Source organism: Coturnix japonica, chromosome 14 (genome assembly GCF_001577835.2).
Source record: "Coturnix japonica isolate 7356 chromosome 14, Coturnix japonica 2.1, whole genome shotgun sequence".
NCBI classification, from domain to species: Eukaryota; Metazoa; Chordata; class Aves; order Galliformes; family Phasianidae; genus Coturnix; species Coturnix japonica.
Window position 1 is genome coordinate 1,307,546 of NC_029529.1, and position 14,402 is coordinate 1,321,947.

The window sequence follows — 14,402 nt, forward strand, 5'->3', positions numbered from 1 at the left end:
CCCCCCCCCCTCCCTCTCCCCTCCTGCCGGCACGGTGCTCCCGTTGTCCCGCTGTGCTCGGGGCGGGCGGTGGGCGCTCGGTGCCCCCTTCAGCCGGGACCGCGCGGCGTCAGCAGCGACCGCAGCCAACCGGAGCGAGCCCCCGCGCTCCCGCCCCGCCTATAAGAGCCACGGCCGGCGGCGGAGCGAGAGCCGCGCGAGGAGCGCGAGGGGACGGGGCGGGCGGCTCCGGCGTCGCGGCGGGATCGGCCGCTGTCCCCGTCCCGGCGTCGCGGCCCCGCCGTCGCCCCGCGCGGCCGCCGGGATGCTGCCCGTGGTGGCCGGGCTGCTGCTCGCCGTGGCCGCGGGCGGCCGAGGGGCGGCGGGGGAGCGGGAGAGCCCCCCGGGCAGCCGCTTCGTCTGCACCTCGATGCCGCTGGACGCCGTCGGCTCCGGCTGCCCGCTGCCCCCGATGCCCGCGCAGGGCGGCTCGCCGCCCCCCGAGGAGGAGCTGAAGGCCACGGTGCTGCAGCTGCGGGAGACGGTCCTGCAGCAGAAGGAGACCATCGGCAGCCAGCGGGAGGCCATCCGCGAGCTCACCGGCAAGCTGAGCCGCTGCGAGGTGACCGACGGCAAGGGGCCGTGGAAGAAGGAGAAGGGCAAGGATACGATGGGCGACCTGCCGCGGGACCCGGCGCAGGTCATCGACCAGCTGAGCCGCACCATGCAGACTCTGAAGGACCGCCTGGAGAGTCTGGAGGTACGGCCGGCGGGCAGCCCTGCGCGGCTCCGAGCCTCCCTCCCGGCCGGGGCGCAGCGCGGGGCTCGGCTGATCGGTGCCGCTCTGACGGCTGCTCGGCCAACGCGTGTCCCCGTTGTGCGGGGATGGGGTGCGGTTTTCCTGCCCGTCACCGCCTTAGTTCCCGTGCTCGCATCTCATCCTCGTCTGGGGATGTGACTCGGCGGGGCTCGAGGTGCGGTGATAGGGCACTGCCGGGGCTGGCCGTGGGGACGGGGTGATGTGTTTAGGGCTGGCGTTGGATAAAAACGCGCCCTGTGCCCCTGAACGAAAGAGGGAACTCCTTCCCAACTCCGGAGGATTGCCGTGTATCTCTGGGCAGCCCAGAGTGGCGCGTGTGGAAATAATTGATAGTGAGATTCCCCCCAGGAGCGGCGCTGGGCGTTGTGCTCCTCCTGCCGTCCTCCCGAGGTTCACCGATGCCCGGGAGGATGGAGAGCGGCTTCTTGGCGTTACTGTGTGAGCTGTGAGCAGCGGGCTGTTTTCCATGTGCAGTTCGGAGTGCTGTGGTTGTGTAACAACCTTCTGATAACGCTGCCGGCCTCTCGAGGCGCCTCGTGTTGCCGTTATGTTCCTAGGGCTGTAGAAGGGAAACACCACTGGAGTAGGACGGCGGTGGAGCTGCTTCCTTGTGTCTGAGATCCCAGATCAGGTTTAAGGGAAACCACTTAACACAGAGGTTTTCTTGGTTGCAATTTAGATAATTCTTTCACTCTTAGTATCTGCAGCTGGTCTAAAGAGCGTCCAGCTCCATGCTCTGCAAACTGAAACTGAGGGAACTTGGGTTTGGTGATTTGTTTTTGAGGTTCCTCAACTTTTTAGTTTAAATAATAGTTTTTCAGTTTGGCAACGTCATTCACGATAAGAAAAAGAAAGACTGACCAGTGTGCCACATGTACCCATATTGATGGAAATGCATCAGACCTGCCTTCCTACATAGATTTCACTGAGCTTGAAGGTCTGAAGGCTCCTTCATATGCAATGCTGGAAACCTCTTACAGAAGTGCCCTTTAGTTTCAGGATGCCCTTTGCTACAGTGCTGATAAAAGCTGTGAACTTGACAAGCACTAAAAAGCAGCGCCTCTTCTGTGCTTGCTGGATTGCTCAGGGATCCAGCCTTCCTCCCCTCGAGTCAGAAACCTATCCACATTTAACTTTCTGTTTTAGAAATGATGATGTTTTTTCCCTCTTTCCCCTGAAGCACCAGCTCCGAGCCAATGTGTCGTACGCAGCACTACCCAATGACCTGAGGGAGATGCTCCAGCGGAGGCTTGGAGACCTGGAACGCCAGCTGCTGAGCAAGGTGGCTGAGCTTGAGGATGAAAAATCTTTGCTTCATAATGAGACGTCAGCCCATCGGCAGAAGACAGAGACAGCCTTGAATGCATTGCTAGAAAGAGTGTCTGAATTAGAAAAAGGTAATTTGCACAGAATCTGGACTCTTCTCCACACTGATTTGTGTTGCCTTCTCTCCCCATCTAGTCCACTAGTTTAAGTGTGTGCCTTGAAGGAAAGACAGCTGCTTTCTGGTTAAGGTGCTGGACTAGATATTAGATAACAGTGTTAATGCTTAGACTCCCTCCTTCCTTCCATCCCAGGCTTCCTGCTTGTTGGCTTTCTGTCTCTTACGTTGGCATATGGGGCTGTTTAGGATGAAATTCTTAGTGTTTGTGAGATAGATGCATATTAAGGAGACGAGTGAAAACTGGAAGTAGTATGATATCAATGTGAGATAAATACCAGGGTAACACCAAGTGCACGTTTAAGAACTACCTTTCTTTATTGGGAAATAACATGGGCTGCATTAGCACAACTGCCTTTGATGTAATAAATGGCATCTTTTCCAGAACCATTTTCTGTTGCTTTTGAAGTATCACTGCTGGTATGAAGTCTTCAGTTTTACTGCTGGTTATGCCACTGAGTAGCAGCAAGTACTTGAATTGTGCCCTATTCCCAAGTAGCCCTTGGAGTTTACTGTAGATTATACACGGGTGCCACTGGAGGACACTGTCTTAATCCCAGTCATTTCATCAGATACTTAAATTAATTATTGCTGAGACCTGTGCTCTTGGATAGAATTCATTCATTTGAATTACAGATGCCCACAGAAATAAGCTGCAGATCAGAGCTGTCCTTCTGTTTAAGAGTGGGCAGTACCAGCAGTCATCACTGTCCAATCTGTGAATGACTTTCCCAAGGTGAACAGCTCTCTGGTTGAAAACAGCTTAACAGACATGCTTTCAAAATGAGAACACACATATCTCATTAATTTAAAAATGAAGCTTAATGAGTCAATTTAAATCATACTTTATTAATATTTTGAAATAGAAGTGTGGAAGGTGAGGAAAGAGGAAGAAGAGTTCCTCTATTGACTGTTATTTGGTGCTTTCCTTACAGCTAAAATAAGGCCTACACTATAACTAATATTCTAGAGAACTGGTAGTCTGGTAGTGTCTTACTGGCAAGTATTGCTAGTCCTGTCTCTGAAAGATGTGACTCATATCAGTAAGTCATCAGAAAGAGAGATGTAGCAGTGGGAGAACAAGGATGTGTGATTTATTTAGGTTAAAAATAGCCCCTTCCCAGCTCTGTTTTTTTGTGTGTGGAGAGAGGGCTGTCTTCCTGCAAGCCTCCAGGGAAGTGGGGCACTGGGGCCAGCAACCAAGACGCAGGTTTGCTTCTGGCTGTGTAATTTGCTGTCTGTTACATTGCAGTTTGCTTAGCTGTTCTGTGCCTTTGGCTCCTCAGTCAAACCAAGGTGAGGGAAATAATGATCTAAGAACTTCATCAATCTGTAGATTACATGCAGTCAATGTTCATTGTGATCTGGCATCTCCTAAAAATAGGATTTCTCCTGTGCTTTTATTGTGAATGACATACTCTTTAGCATCTGTTCCAGTCAGCTAACGAGTGTGCCATAAGCTCCTGGCTGTCCTGAAGTGAGGTAAATGGAGAAGCACAGACCTCAAGTGGCTGCATGAACTTTGGGTTTCTGTATCTAATTGTGGCAGAAGTCATGAGGTATCGTGGGGCAGAGGAGCTTGAGGTTCGTATGGCTACCACAACTGCCAAAGTCTTCAGCTCATTTCTTTACCTGGTGTTTGCTGCCTCTACAGTATGTGATGTGACAAAAAGGACTGGGGTGAGGAATGGTCCTGCAACTGATGGTACCTGACCTCACGTGCTCTGTGTAGTGCTGCTGGAAGCGTGGACAAGTCACTTGCTGTGTTTTAAATCTAAATCCCTCTAAAAAAGAATAGCTGTTACCTTTCTTGTTCAAAATTAATTGAGATTTTTTCAGGGCAAGAACTGTCCTTCACTGTGCATGTTCATCTTGGTTATACTTTTATTCTTTACCAACCTGTTATTGCTTCCTTTAGCTCTTTCAGGCAGTGACTAATGCTCTCAATGGAGTACATTTTCTATTATATGTGAGACAGGCTGTGCCAGCCTAGTGGAGATTGCTGAACATTGGCCCTAAGACCCTGTTTTTATTTGCTTGTAAATTTGGAATATCTGTACGTTCCTCAAGACAGATGCTAGCAGCAGAAAAGCTCTTTCTTCTTCCACCCCCTCTTTTTGTGAGAAAAATGCAGTCACAACACTTCTGATAATGGGAACTGAGAGAGTGCCAATGGTTTAAAAATGGCATATAAAAATTGTGGCAACCTTTTGTGGCAGCAGCTCTTCATTTAGATGGGAGTGAAAATTCAGCAGGGGATGTCATTTGTATCGGGAGGGGTGGGTAAAAATGGGTGGGGATCGGAAGAACTAGAGGAGTTAGGGGAGCTAGGAGATATGGTTTAGTGGTTTTCTGTAGGTATGGTAAAGGGAGGGAGGTTGGACTAGATGATCTTGTAGGTCCTTTCCAACCTTGTGATTCTATGATTCTATGAGCAGGATGCTAGAAGGTTGGAGTTAATGCTCTACTGCAGAACTATAGGGTTGTACTTAGTGACGCAATTTGGGATTTCTCTTTGTGAATGTATATGAACCTTAAAAAATTACTTGTGCGATGTCTTGGTAGTTTTCAAGTTCCTGTCACATTTTTCTTTGGGCCACTTTGAACTTCAGCTTTATATTTTGGTTCAGATCTCCACAGGTTTTGTCTCTGGGGTGGAAATCAGTCCTTCTAAACATAACTCTGCTTTCTGGGGTGTATTCATTCTTGTTACTTCAGACTGGTCATCCAGAATGGGAGTTTCAGCCTGTTATCTCAGCCAGCTATCTGCAAAATGGGGATGCTGCTGCTGGCTCCCTATGTGGGAGTATTAGGAGAAAAGGCATTATTTGTGAAGGTGCTGTGATGCCTTAATAGCAGGCAAACCAGAGATTCCATGTTTAGCAGCATTAAATATCTTTATCTAACATATCTAACAGTTAGATATGTTAGATAAAATATCTAACAGTTTGAGTTGTGTGAAATACGAAGGCCTCTAGCCATGAGCTGAGTGACGAAGGAAGAAAAATATTTAATAGCTTCTCATTAGTTGTGTGCCATCCAATATTTTGCTCTGAGCAAGCAGGAAAAATAAGCTAAGTAATTAGCACGCTGTATATTACATCTAGTTGTATTTTAACTGTGTTGTAGAATCAACATTTGCTAATACTGCTTCAGTATATTTTTGTGTACTCTCTCTGAAGTGAGTAAGGTTGAAGACTTTCATTATAAATTACATTTTTTTTTCTGAACTGTAATTATATATATATATATATTTAATTATATATATATGTAATTATATACATATATATTGTTTTGTCTAGCGTTCAAGGCTTTTCTTCCTCAATGTTATTCTAGGTAACAGTGCGTTTAAATCACCTGATGAGTTCAAAGTGTCCCTTCCTCTTCGCACTAACTACTTGTATGGGAAGATCAAGAAGACTCTGCCAGAGCTGTATGCTTTCACTGTGTGTTTATGGCTGAGATCAAGTGCTTCTCCTGGAATTGGCACCCCTTTCTCATATGCTGTTCCTGGTCAAGCTAATGAAATTGTCCTCATAGAATGGGGGAATAATCCGATCGAACTGCTAATTAATGATAAGGTGAGACTCATTTAGCTCCTTTATTCATCTTCGTGTTCAGAATAATGCTTGGTGTTTCTAGGCTTGAACCTTTGGTACATCTCAGAACTCCTTGGCACTCAGTGAGGCAGCCAGCTCTAGACCTGTGCCTGCTTTTCTGCTGTTGCCCATCTGTCTTGAACAGAAGTGCTCTCAACAAAGCCCAATGATGCACGTCTTTGTGCACTGCTTGAGCGTGACAGCCAGGTGTGCACCTCTGGAGTTTAAGCAGGTCTTGGCTTCTTATGTTTGTAACCCTGTTTGTCTCTAAGGAACAGAAACAGTATTTGAAACCACACTACTACAACATCTGTGAGATCTAAGCCAACTGCAGAATTTTTATCTTTATAATCCTATGAGTTCAGCTATGTTAAGACTCCACTGGCAGAAAACAGAGTAAACAGCATGTAATTGTTGCTGGTTTTATTACGTTTAGTGACTGAACATCAGTTTAAATGTAATTTTTCAAGACTTTGTCTAGATAGAAAAGTGACAATTTATTGAATGTTCCCTTCTTTGTCACCCTCAGCTTGGGTTGGTTACACAAAGTAAGAAAGTGCTGGTAGCAGAGTGACTGGGTTTGAATCCCCGTGAGAGGAGATTCTTAGCTCTGCTGGGGCTGCACTGTAGCACAACTTGCCTTCAGGCACCATCCCTTGTTTTCTTTGGCCCAGTAGGTTTCCTAGTAACTCACTGCTCTCCAAGGGATTGTGTGTTTACAGATTTACAGGGCAGCTCAGCTGGTTCAGTCATGAGGCTAGTTCAGGAACTGTAACAATCCTACCATCCTCCTGAATCAATACAAATAAAAGCAGATTATTTGTAATGGCTTCTGAAAGAGAAGAAGATATGAGCATGAATGTTTTCTTATGTTGGCTGTGCTCATGTTTGTCCCACATCACAGCTGCTTTGTAGCCCACTGCATTTGTGTCTTTGACTTGGGTGGGTTTTTAGCTCAAAGTCCAAAGGAAGCATAATCCCTGCATAACAGCTTCTGTGAGCTCCACTGGAAGCAGACCACTCTAAGCTGGAGTTCTTACTGCAAGTGGTGCAGACAAACCTTAGACCTGAAGAGAAACATAATATGTGAACACTGGATGGAAACTTAGGGTTGAGCAGTGAGATTTAAGTAAATTTCTGAAGACTGCTCGGACAAAGTAGGAAAATATTAACTGGTATCTGCTCCTGTTGTCTGTGCCTATGCAGGTGGTAGATAGATGCTGGCCCTTTAGAAATGTTGTGCTTGAACTGACAGACCTGGTTTGCAGCATTCAGTATTCTTTAGAATTATTACTGTTATTTTTTTTGTAGGTTGCCCAGCTTCCTCTCTTCATTAGTGATGGAAAATGGCATCATATCTGTATCACGTGGACAACAAGAGATGGGATGTGGGAGGCTTTTCAGGATGGAGAGAAGCTTGGCACTGGAGAGAATCTTGCCCCTTGGCACCCAATTAAACCTGGAGGTGTCTTGATCCTGGGTCAGGAGCAGGTATGTGCATGACTGAGTTCCACTGGTGTGTGTGGTTTGTTTGAAAAGCCCAATAAAAAAAGGAAAATTAAGACTCCCCAGACATGTAGGTGTGAGGAAGAACTGCTAAATGGTTGGTCTTATCATATATGTGCTATCTAAAAGATGAAAAGGAAGAAACTTCATATAATCACATTGACATTTTATTTTATTTATTAAATATTCAGAATGTTCATGTTGGAAATTATTCCCACTCTAAATGCTACACTGTGCAACTTCATCAGTAATCTGAATAGTGCCTTAAATGAAGTTCTTTGAGTTAGATTGCTGACAACCAGCAATGAAGCCACTGAAGTTACAGAAAGTAACAGTTAAAATGGAGCTTCCTGGATCAGAACAAGCTTACTTGAATTTTTTTTTTTAAATTGAAGCCAAATTGGCCACCCCCCTTAACAGGTTGGTTGGTTGTTGCCATCCCCTCCATCTCCTCGTTATGCCAAGAACAGTCAGAATGTTAACCCTGGGGCCTCAGATTAGACAAAGGAAAGTCTGTGTGGGGATGAGCAGACCAGCAACAGTGGGATCTGGAGAGCATGTGGGTTTTCCACCGTCATTTATAGATGTACCTTCTAGGGATAATTCCCTCTAGACTGAATTGTATGGCTTTCCAGGTACATAACATATTATATCTTTACAGTAGTGGAGTTCACGACTAATTTAGAAGTTCATGTTTACTTTAAAGATGAATCTGAAGTCAAAAGTTTTGAATTCTACGTCATATATTTGGTTTCTCATTAAAAGGTGTAAGTAAACAGCTCTCCAAAGGCAAATTCTAAGAAAGCTTAGATATTAGTATTGCCTACCTATTGCAGTTAGGATATTGAGGATGAGCCATTTCTGAATATGGGAAAAAAGCAAAGGATTTTTAATCTTTCATTTGTTAACATCTCTTTAATCCATTGCCCATGAATTTGTGACTCTTATCTTCACATTTTTCTGTTTTCTGGGCTTTTATATGCGTTATGCGAATAAAAAGCATTGATTTGTAATACATATCAGAAAATACTATTTCTCCAGGATTTTGAAGTTCACAGCTGGGCAAGACAGTGAAGAATTAATGTTGTCCTTGTGCTGATTTCAGTAGATCTTTATCCATGACATAAGTGACAGAATGGTAAATCTGGAATCCTAACACGCTCAACACAGCAGATGCTCCAGCTTACTACTAAATGGCTGGCAACCTTTCTGCAACCCTCTTTTACCACTTTCCTGTGCAATGCTTGGCCTTGTCCTATGCTGTCAGTTTTCTGTTAGTATGATTACTCAATATGATTTTGATCTTCAAGTTGAGCAAATAAACCCTTCAGGTTTGTGGAGTGACTGTTGGAGTTACTCAGTGGCTCAGCCAGCAGAACCTGAAGATCCCACCTTGAGGTCCATGCGGACAATTGACAAAGTGCTGCAGTTCCCGTGTAGTCTGTAACTATAAAGCTTTAAATGATCTGGTGTGTCAGTGTAGTTCTTGCTGAAGCTCTCTTGTGCCAACCTTGCAAAACGGATCCCCGCTCAGATTTGGTATCTAAAGCTGCCTTCCTGCTGCATGGCTTGGGGGCTCTAACTACAAGTGACTGCATACCTTTGCGTGGTGATATGCAGTTACTACTGTTTGCTTTGAATTATTCTAAACCATTCCAGACTGGGGCTTTTAACTGTTTCACAGAATAACATCTTGTTCACAGTGGTCCTTCCAGAAGCCTGAAGTTGCTGGTCAGTGCAGTTCTGTACTTCCTTCCAGCATGGTGGCAGCGGGTGGGAGGACCTGCAGGTTTGGTGGAAAAAAATGCTGAAATAACCTTGTCTAATCCTAATTCTTGTGTTCCTAAAGGACACAGTTGGAGGAAGATTTGATGCAACTCAAGCCTTCGTTGGGGAGATGAGCCAGTTCAATATATGGGACAGGGTCTTAAAAGCTGAAGACATCATGAATATTGCTAACTGCTCTACCAACATGCCTGGCAACATCATCCCCTGGGTTGACAACAACGTGGATGTGTTTGGAGGTGCAACTAAGTGGCCTGTGGAGACGTGTGAAGAGCGTCTGCTAGATTTGTAGCTGCAAGTGTTTCCCATCAAGTGCCCCCTTTTAGTAGGACAATCTCCTGTGCAATCTAAAGCACTGATTTTTCTCTCTGCCCTTCCGTAACTCCTCAGAAATAGAAAATAAAGAAATTGAGTAAATGGCCTCAGTGCAAAAAATAACAATAACAAAAAGCTGTTAGGCTTGGGGCACTGAGCCTGACAGTGGAAGAAGTACTTGTTGGTTAGAGCATCCCTTCCTTCCCTGTGGCCTGATCCAAAAACACGCTTTGGGCTGAGCTGCTGTTGGGTCAGGCCCTGCTGCAGGGCAGCAGTTCTGGTGGGGCTGAGGAGCAGCCTTGCACTTTGGTCGTCCTTTTGGTAACGTGCAGTCTGACAAAGCACTGAGATTAACAGGCTAAACGGGAGCCCTTCCTTCCAGTCTATTGTCTCCCCTTTGAATTGAAGCCATTCTTTTTTAGCCCTTTTTAAAGAAATCACCTAATCCTTATATTTCAGTGATTACGTGCAACTGTGAGTAGAGCAGAACAGCCACTGTCTGAGTGCAACAGTCTCGCTTCTTCATTTTCAGATCAGAAATCTTTACTTTATGATAAGGAGGCAATGTTATCTGACTAATGCAGTTCTAGTTCAATGTGAAGATAGGGCTGTGGCCAGCGTAGCTCTGTGGAAGCAGAGAAGCTGTAGGTGGGCTCTGTCCCGGAGCCTGTCTTTCCCTGGCCAGGATCCCAGGAGAGATGTTAGGCAAAGGGCTGTGTTTGTACTTTCTGTAGGTTGAATGTACTGAATTTGCAGTGACCTGGCCTGTAAACTTTTCTCTATTGTTTCTCTTGCTTCATTCCTTGTCTTTTTTGATTTATTATTATTATTTTTTTAAAATATACAAGCTGTGAATAAGTGAATTTCTGTTTTGTTTTGCTTTGAAAGGCCTTTTTATGAGCAAGTGCCAAAGTTCAGTTTCTGCTTGCTGAGAATCACTATATTTTTCCAACATGAGTCTTCTGCACTGTTTTCTATGTTATTATGATGGTCCGATGTAAAATGTGCTGGTTTTTCAATTCTTGCTGACTGTCTCTTTTGTAAGCACTGGGCTGGATGCAATATCTTTTATTTTCTCTAAATACTTTGCAAACAGCGTTGCTATTTCCTCAGCATCGATGTGACTGCTTAGTTTGTGGCTCGCAGATAGCAAATGCACCATACTGGGAAAGAGTTAATACTTTTGTTATTGAAAAGAACAAATAATTTAAGAGGGTGGGGGTATTTATATAGCTAAATATCATACTTTATTTTTCATATGTTTGAACTGTAAGAATAAGATGGTGACGGTCCCATTTGTAGGCTGAAGTTACATATTTCCATTAATATGTAGTATGCTGTTCTTAAAGAAAAAAAAACCACAACAAAAACAACCAACTTTTAATTAAAATGCAATGTAAAACGAGTCTCTTAATTACTGTGGAGTCGCACAAGACACCGAATGTTCTTTCTCATTATTGCTGTGGGTTCTGATGATATTTCTGAAGGCTGCTAATAGTACAGACCTGGGAGGAGCTTGTTTTCTGGGGTTGCCTGAATTCCCGACGTGTCCTAAATCCCAGCCTTGGCCAAAAGGAGCTGCTGGAACTGGAAGGCTGGCTATGGGTGTCACAGCCCCTGTGCCCATCGCCTGCTGCTGAGGTTGGGGATGATGTGGGGCACAACAAGTGGTGGCTGTTACAATTGTGAGAGATGGCATGGGGCACAGCACTGGTTGGAGGCAGCGTGAGGGTCCCAAACCAGTGTGAGGTCAGGTCAGTGAGCAGGATGAAATTGTCCCTTGGAATGCAGTACTGGAATGGGTCTGTCAGCAAGATATGTGCTCTGCTGGGCAAGTGAATGAGCTGAGGGTGCTCAGTCTGAGAGCAACCAGCTGCAGCCACAATGCCTCCAGCCATGGAGAGTCTGCGGCTCCTGTGGAACCATCAGGTTTCAAAGATCTCATTTGGATTGGTTTAGAAAACAAGTCCCCACACCAATGCTGGCAATTCCTGCCCACAAAAGACAAACACACTGCCATGTTCCAATACTTTATGTCCCAAAGGCAGCAATAGTGCAACATTTTGTTCTGTTCTCATCTCCTGAGACCATCTTATGAGAAAGAGCTGCACAGGCATTGGCCCCAGTGCTGACATCAGCCTCCTTGTCAGTCCACCTGTCTGGACTGACAGAACTGAAGTCTGTCTTTACCCAAACTGAGGGCTGCCCTCTCAGGGAAAGGCCTTACGCAGACTTCCCTCTGCTCTTGAAGGGGTGCCATGGAGGTGAAATTGTCACGGAGGTTTTCCTGAATGGTTGGGAGCCCGCAGGTGGAAGTGCTCTGTCATTAAATCTGCTTCAGTGTTGGGATTTATTTGTTGGCAGTGGGCTTTAGAACTTCATTTGGCTGTGCTGATCTCTTTTTGGAGGGTTATTCAAGCCCATTTCTAATGGTAGATCTGCTTTTGGGACTGGCTAACAGCAAACAGATGGTATCCCCGGCTGGGTGGGGGTGTTTGGGGAGCAGTGAGCACAGCTGGCCATGTGCTTCTGTATTTTGCCCTGCCTGTGCTGAGGAGGCCATGGAAGGACCCAAGTGCAGGGGAGTGTAACAGAGCTTCCCTTGGATGTGGAAATCAATACTAAAAATAGTTGCTTTCTTCCAAGGTACGTCAAGGTGTTTGGGTGAGAGGGCGCGTGGGGACGTTCATCCTGTTACAACCTGAGCTGGAGCTCAGATGGATCTTTTCTGCTAAAGATAAACAACTTAGTCCTGTGTTGCTGTTTGACTGATTACATAACTGTGATGGTGGGGATTTGGAGGCAGGATTTTGTGGTTCCGTTGTTTTTTTTAGGTGCTGACTCTTCAGTGAAAGCTAAAGCTGAGCAGCATGCATTTAACTGAGAGATCTTTTAGATATATACATGTATTTACTACATATCTTCATCTTTCTTTGGTGCCATAGTAGCTTTTCATTAACAAGAAGAAAAGGGGCTTTTTTTCCCCTTTTTCCCTTTTATCTTGCAATGGAAATGTATTGTAATTACTCTGCTGCTCCATGTGCTGGGGATCACGTGGTGTGTAAGCATTTATAAGCAGATGGCAAAACAGGAGTATGGACTGCCATGTTCCAGTAGCTATGCTGTTTATGGAGTGTGGAAGTGACAAGACAGCCTTCATTCCCAAACTGCTCTGAGTACACAGAAGTGATAACTTAGAAAAGCTGAGTGACAGATGAGAGCACCTGGAACGCGTGGAAATTTGTTTGAAAACAGAGCTAAGATTGCTGTGTGCTGTGGGTGACCCTGAGATAGGTCGGCATCCTGCGGGTTGGGAGAGGCATTGGCCACTGGTCGTGCTCCCTTGATGCTGCTGTAGGAACCTGAGGGCGGGCAGGTGCAGCAAGGGCTGCCACTGACTGGAGATCTGCCGATGAAGAGAGTGCTGTCAAAGTCACTGCAGGAATGAAAGGGCTCTGCTGGTGCAGGAACCTGTGAGCTTCGCAGGTTGTAGGGGACTTTTTGTAGAGATCTTTCACTAAAACTCCTCCTTATTATCTTGTGTGTGAAGGAAAAAAAACAGACCTTGGTAATGTGGTAGTTTAGCTGTATGTTACCCCATTGCAATGGGGCTGGTCACCCAGGTTTATCTCCACAAGAAAAAAGTTGCACTTCTGATCCTACTGGAGGAAAGGAAACTGTTCAAAGGGCAACCTCTTGTCTTAAAGAGTGTGTTAAAGCCTCCCGTGTAACAGCGCTGGGCACGCAGGTGATTTAGAACTTCCTGTCTGACTGTGGTGCTTGCTGATTGCTGCCTCTTTGCAGAGAGAAACCTGCCCTGCTGTCCTGCTGTAGTCTCAGACACAGCTCCTCTTTTCCTGTAGCATCAAGCAATCAGTTTTCTCCCCTACCCTGGAGGGCCCAGAGTGGGCAGCAGCCTTATTGCTGGCTCAGTGCTGGGCAGAGCTGTCCCACACATCTTCCTTCTGTCCCAGCAGCAGCAGAGGGCTCTGGGAAGAGCAGTGTGCTCTGGCTCTTAATTTGCTATGAGATTTCTCTGGGGAGATATTTGTGACCAGCAAAGCAGAACAGACGTAGGTTTGCTTTGCGGCGATGAAGCGGTTTGCAGGAAGGTGCTCTATTTTAGATTAGAGATTCTCTTTTTATATTACCTTCTTTTTGTTTTCCCTATCCTTATGACTAATTATAAATGGTTGATAAACACCTGTAATAAAATACAGATCTGCACTGGCAAATGATTTTTTTTCTCCATCACAGAAAGCTGTTACTTACTGTGTGTAGAGCACATCTCCTCCTAAGAGATCAAATTATTTATGAGAATGCTTTAATTAGCTTTTTCGATGCTTTCAAGGTCTTGGAGCTTAGAAGGCAGCTCCAGGGACAGATGCAGTAGGTAAATACCTCTCTGCCTCACGTATCATTTAATATAACTGAAAAACAACAGTCAGTGTTTGGGGTTGTGTGGGTAGCTGACACCTACAGAGCTCTTCTGAGGAACTGATCAAAACTTTCCAGGTGAGTAACAGTGGTGGTTCCAAACAACGCAGAGCTGATTTGGTTCCCAGTTCTATGTCTTGTATATCCCTCATCTTAATTGTGAGGTGGGTTAGCACTCTGCTCACCTTGGTTAAGAGCTGCTCTAACTGCTGACTGGTTCATCAGCAGCTCCGCTGCTTTTGGTAGAGGCTCTTCTGCTTCTCGCAGAGATTGGCACTTTGTCTGTTCCACTTCTGAGTTTTCCTGCGTCTGTTCACAAGTGTTTGGCATTGTTCAGATATGCTGCTATGGTTACTCAGGCGCTGTTGACTGCACAGGTCAAATTGGAAGAGCTTTAAGAAAAGTATCTGGGACAGAATGCATCTCTTACTTGTGAATTTAAGACCTGGCACACCAGTTTTAACAAGTTATGTAGAGGATAATGTCTTTTTTTCTTTTTTTTCCCCCTGTACTTGGTATT

At 45.5% G+C, this 14,402-nt stretch overlaps 1 protein-coding gene across 1 annotated transcript; it reads left to right on the forward strand.

Moving 5' to 3' along the window:
- The first annotated feature begins 205 nt into the window (after positions 1 to 205).
- Positions 206 to 10,859, forward strand: NPTX2 (neuronal pentraxin 2). Its single transcript, XM_015876995.2, has 5 exons — positions 206 to 739; positions 1,980 to 2,196; positions 5,577 to 5,821; positions 7,151 to 7,330; positions 9,195 to 10,859. Exons 1-5 carry the CDS (start codon positions 305 to 307, stop codon positions 9,420 to 9,422), a joined length of 1,305 nt encoding a protein of 434 aa, XP_015732481.1. The 5' UTR covers positions 206 to 304; the 3' UTR covers positions 9,423 to 10,859.
- The last annotated feature ends 3,543 nt before the right edge of the window (positions 10,860 to 14,402 follow it).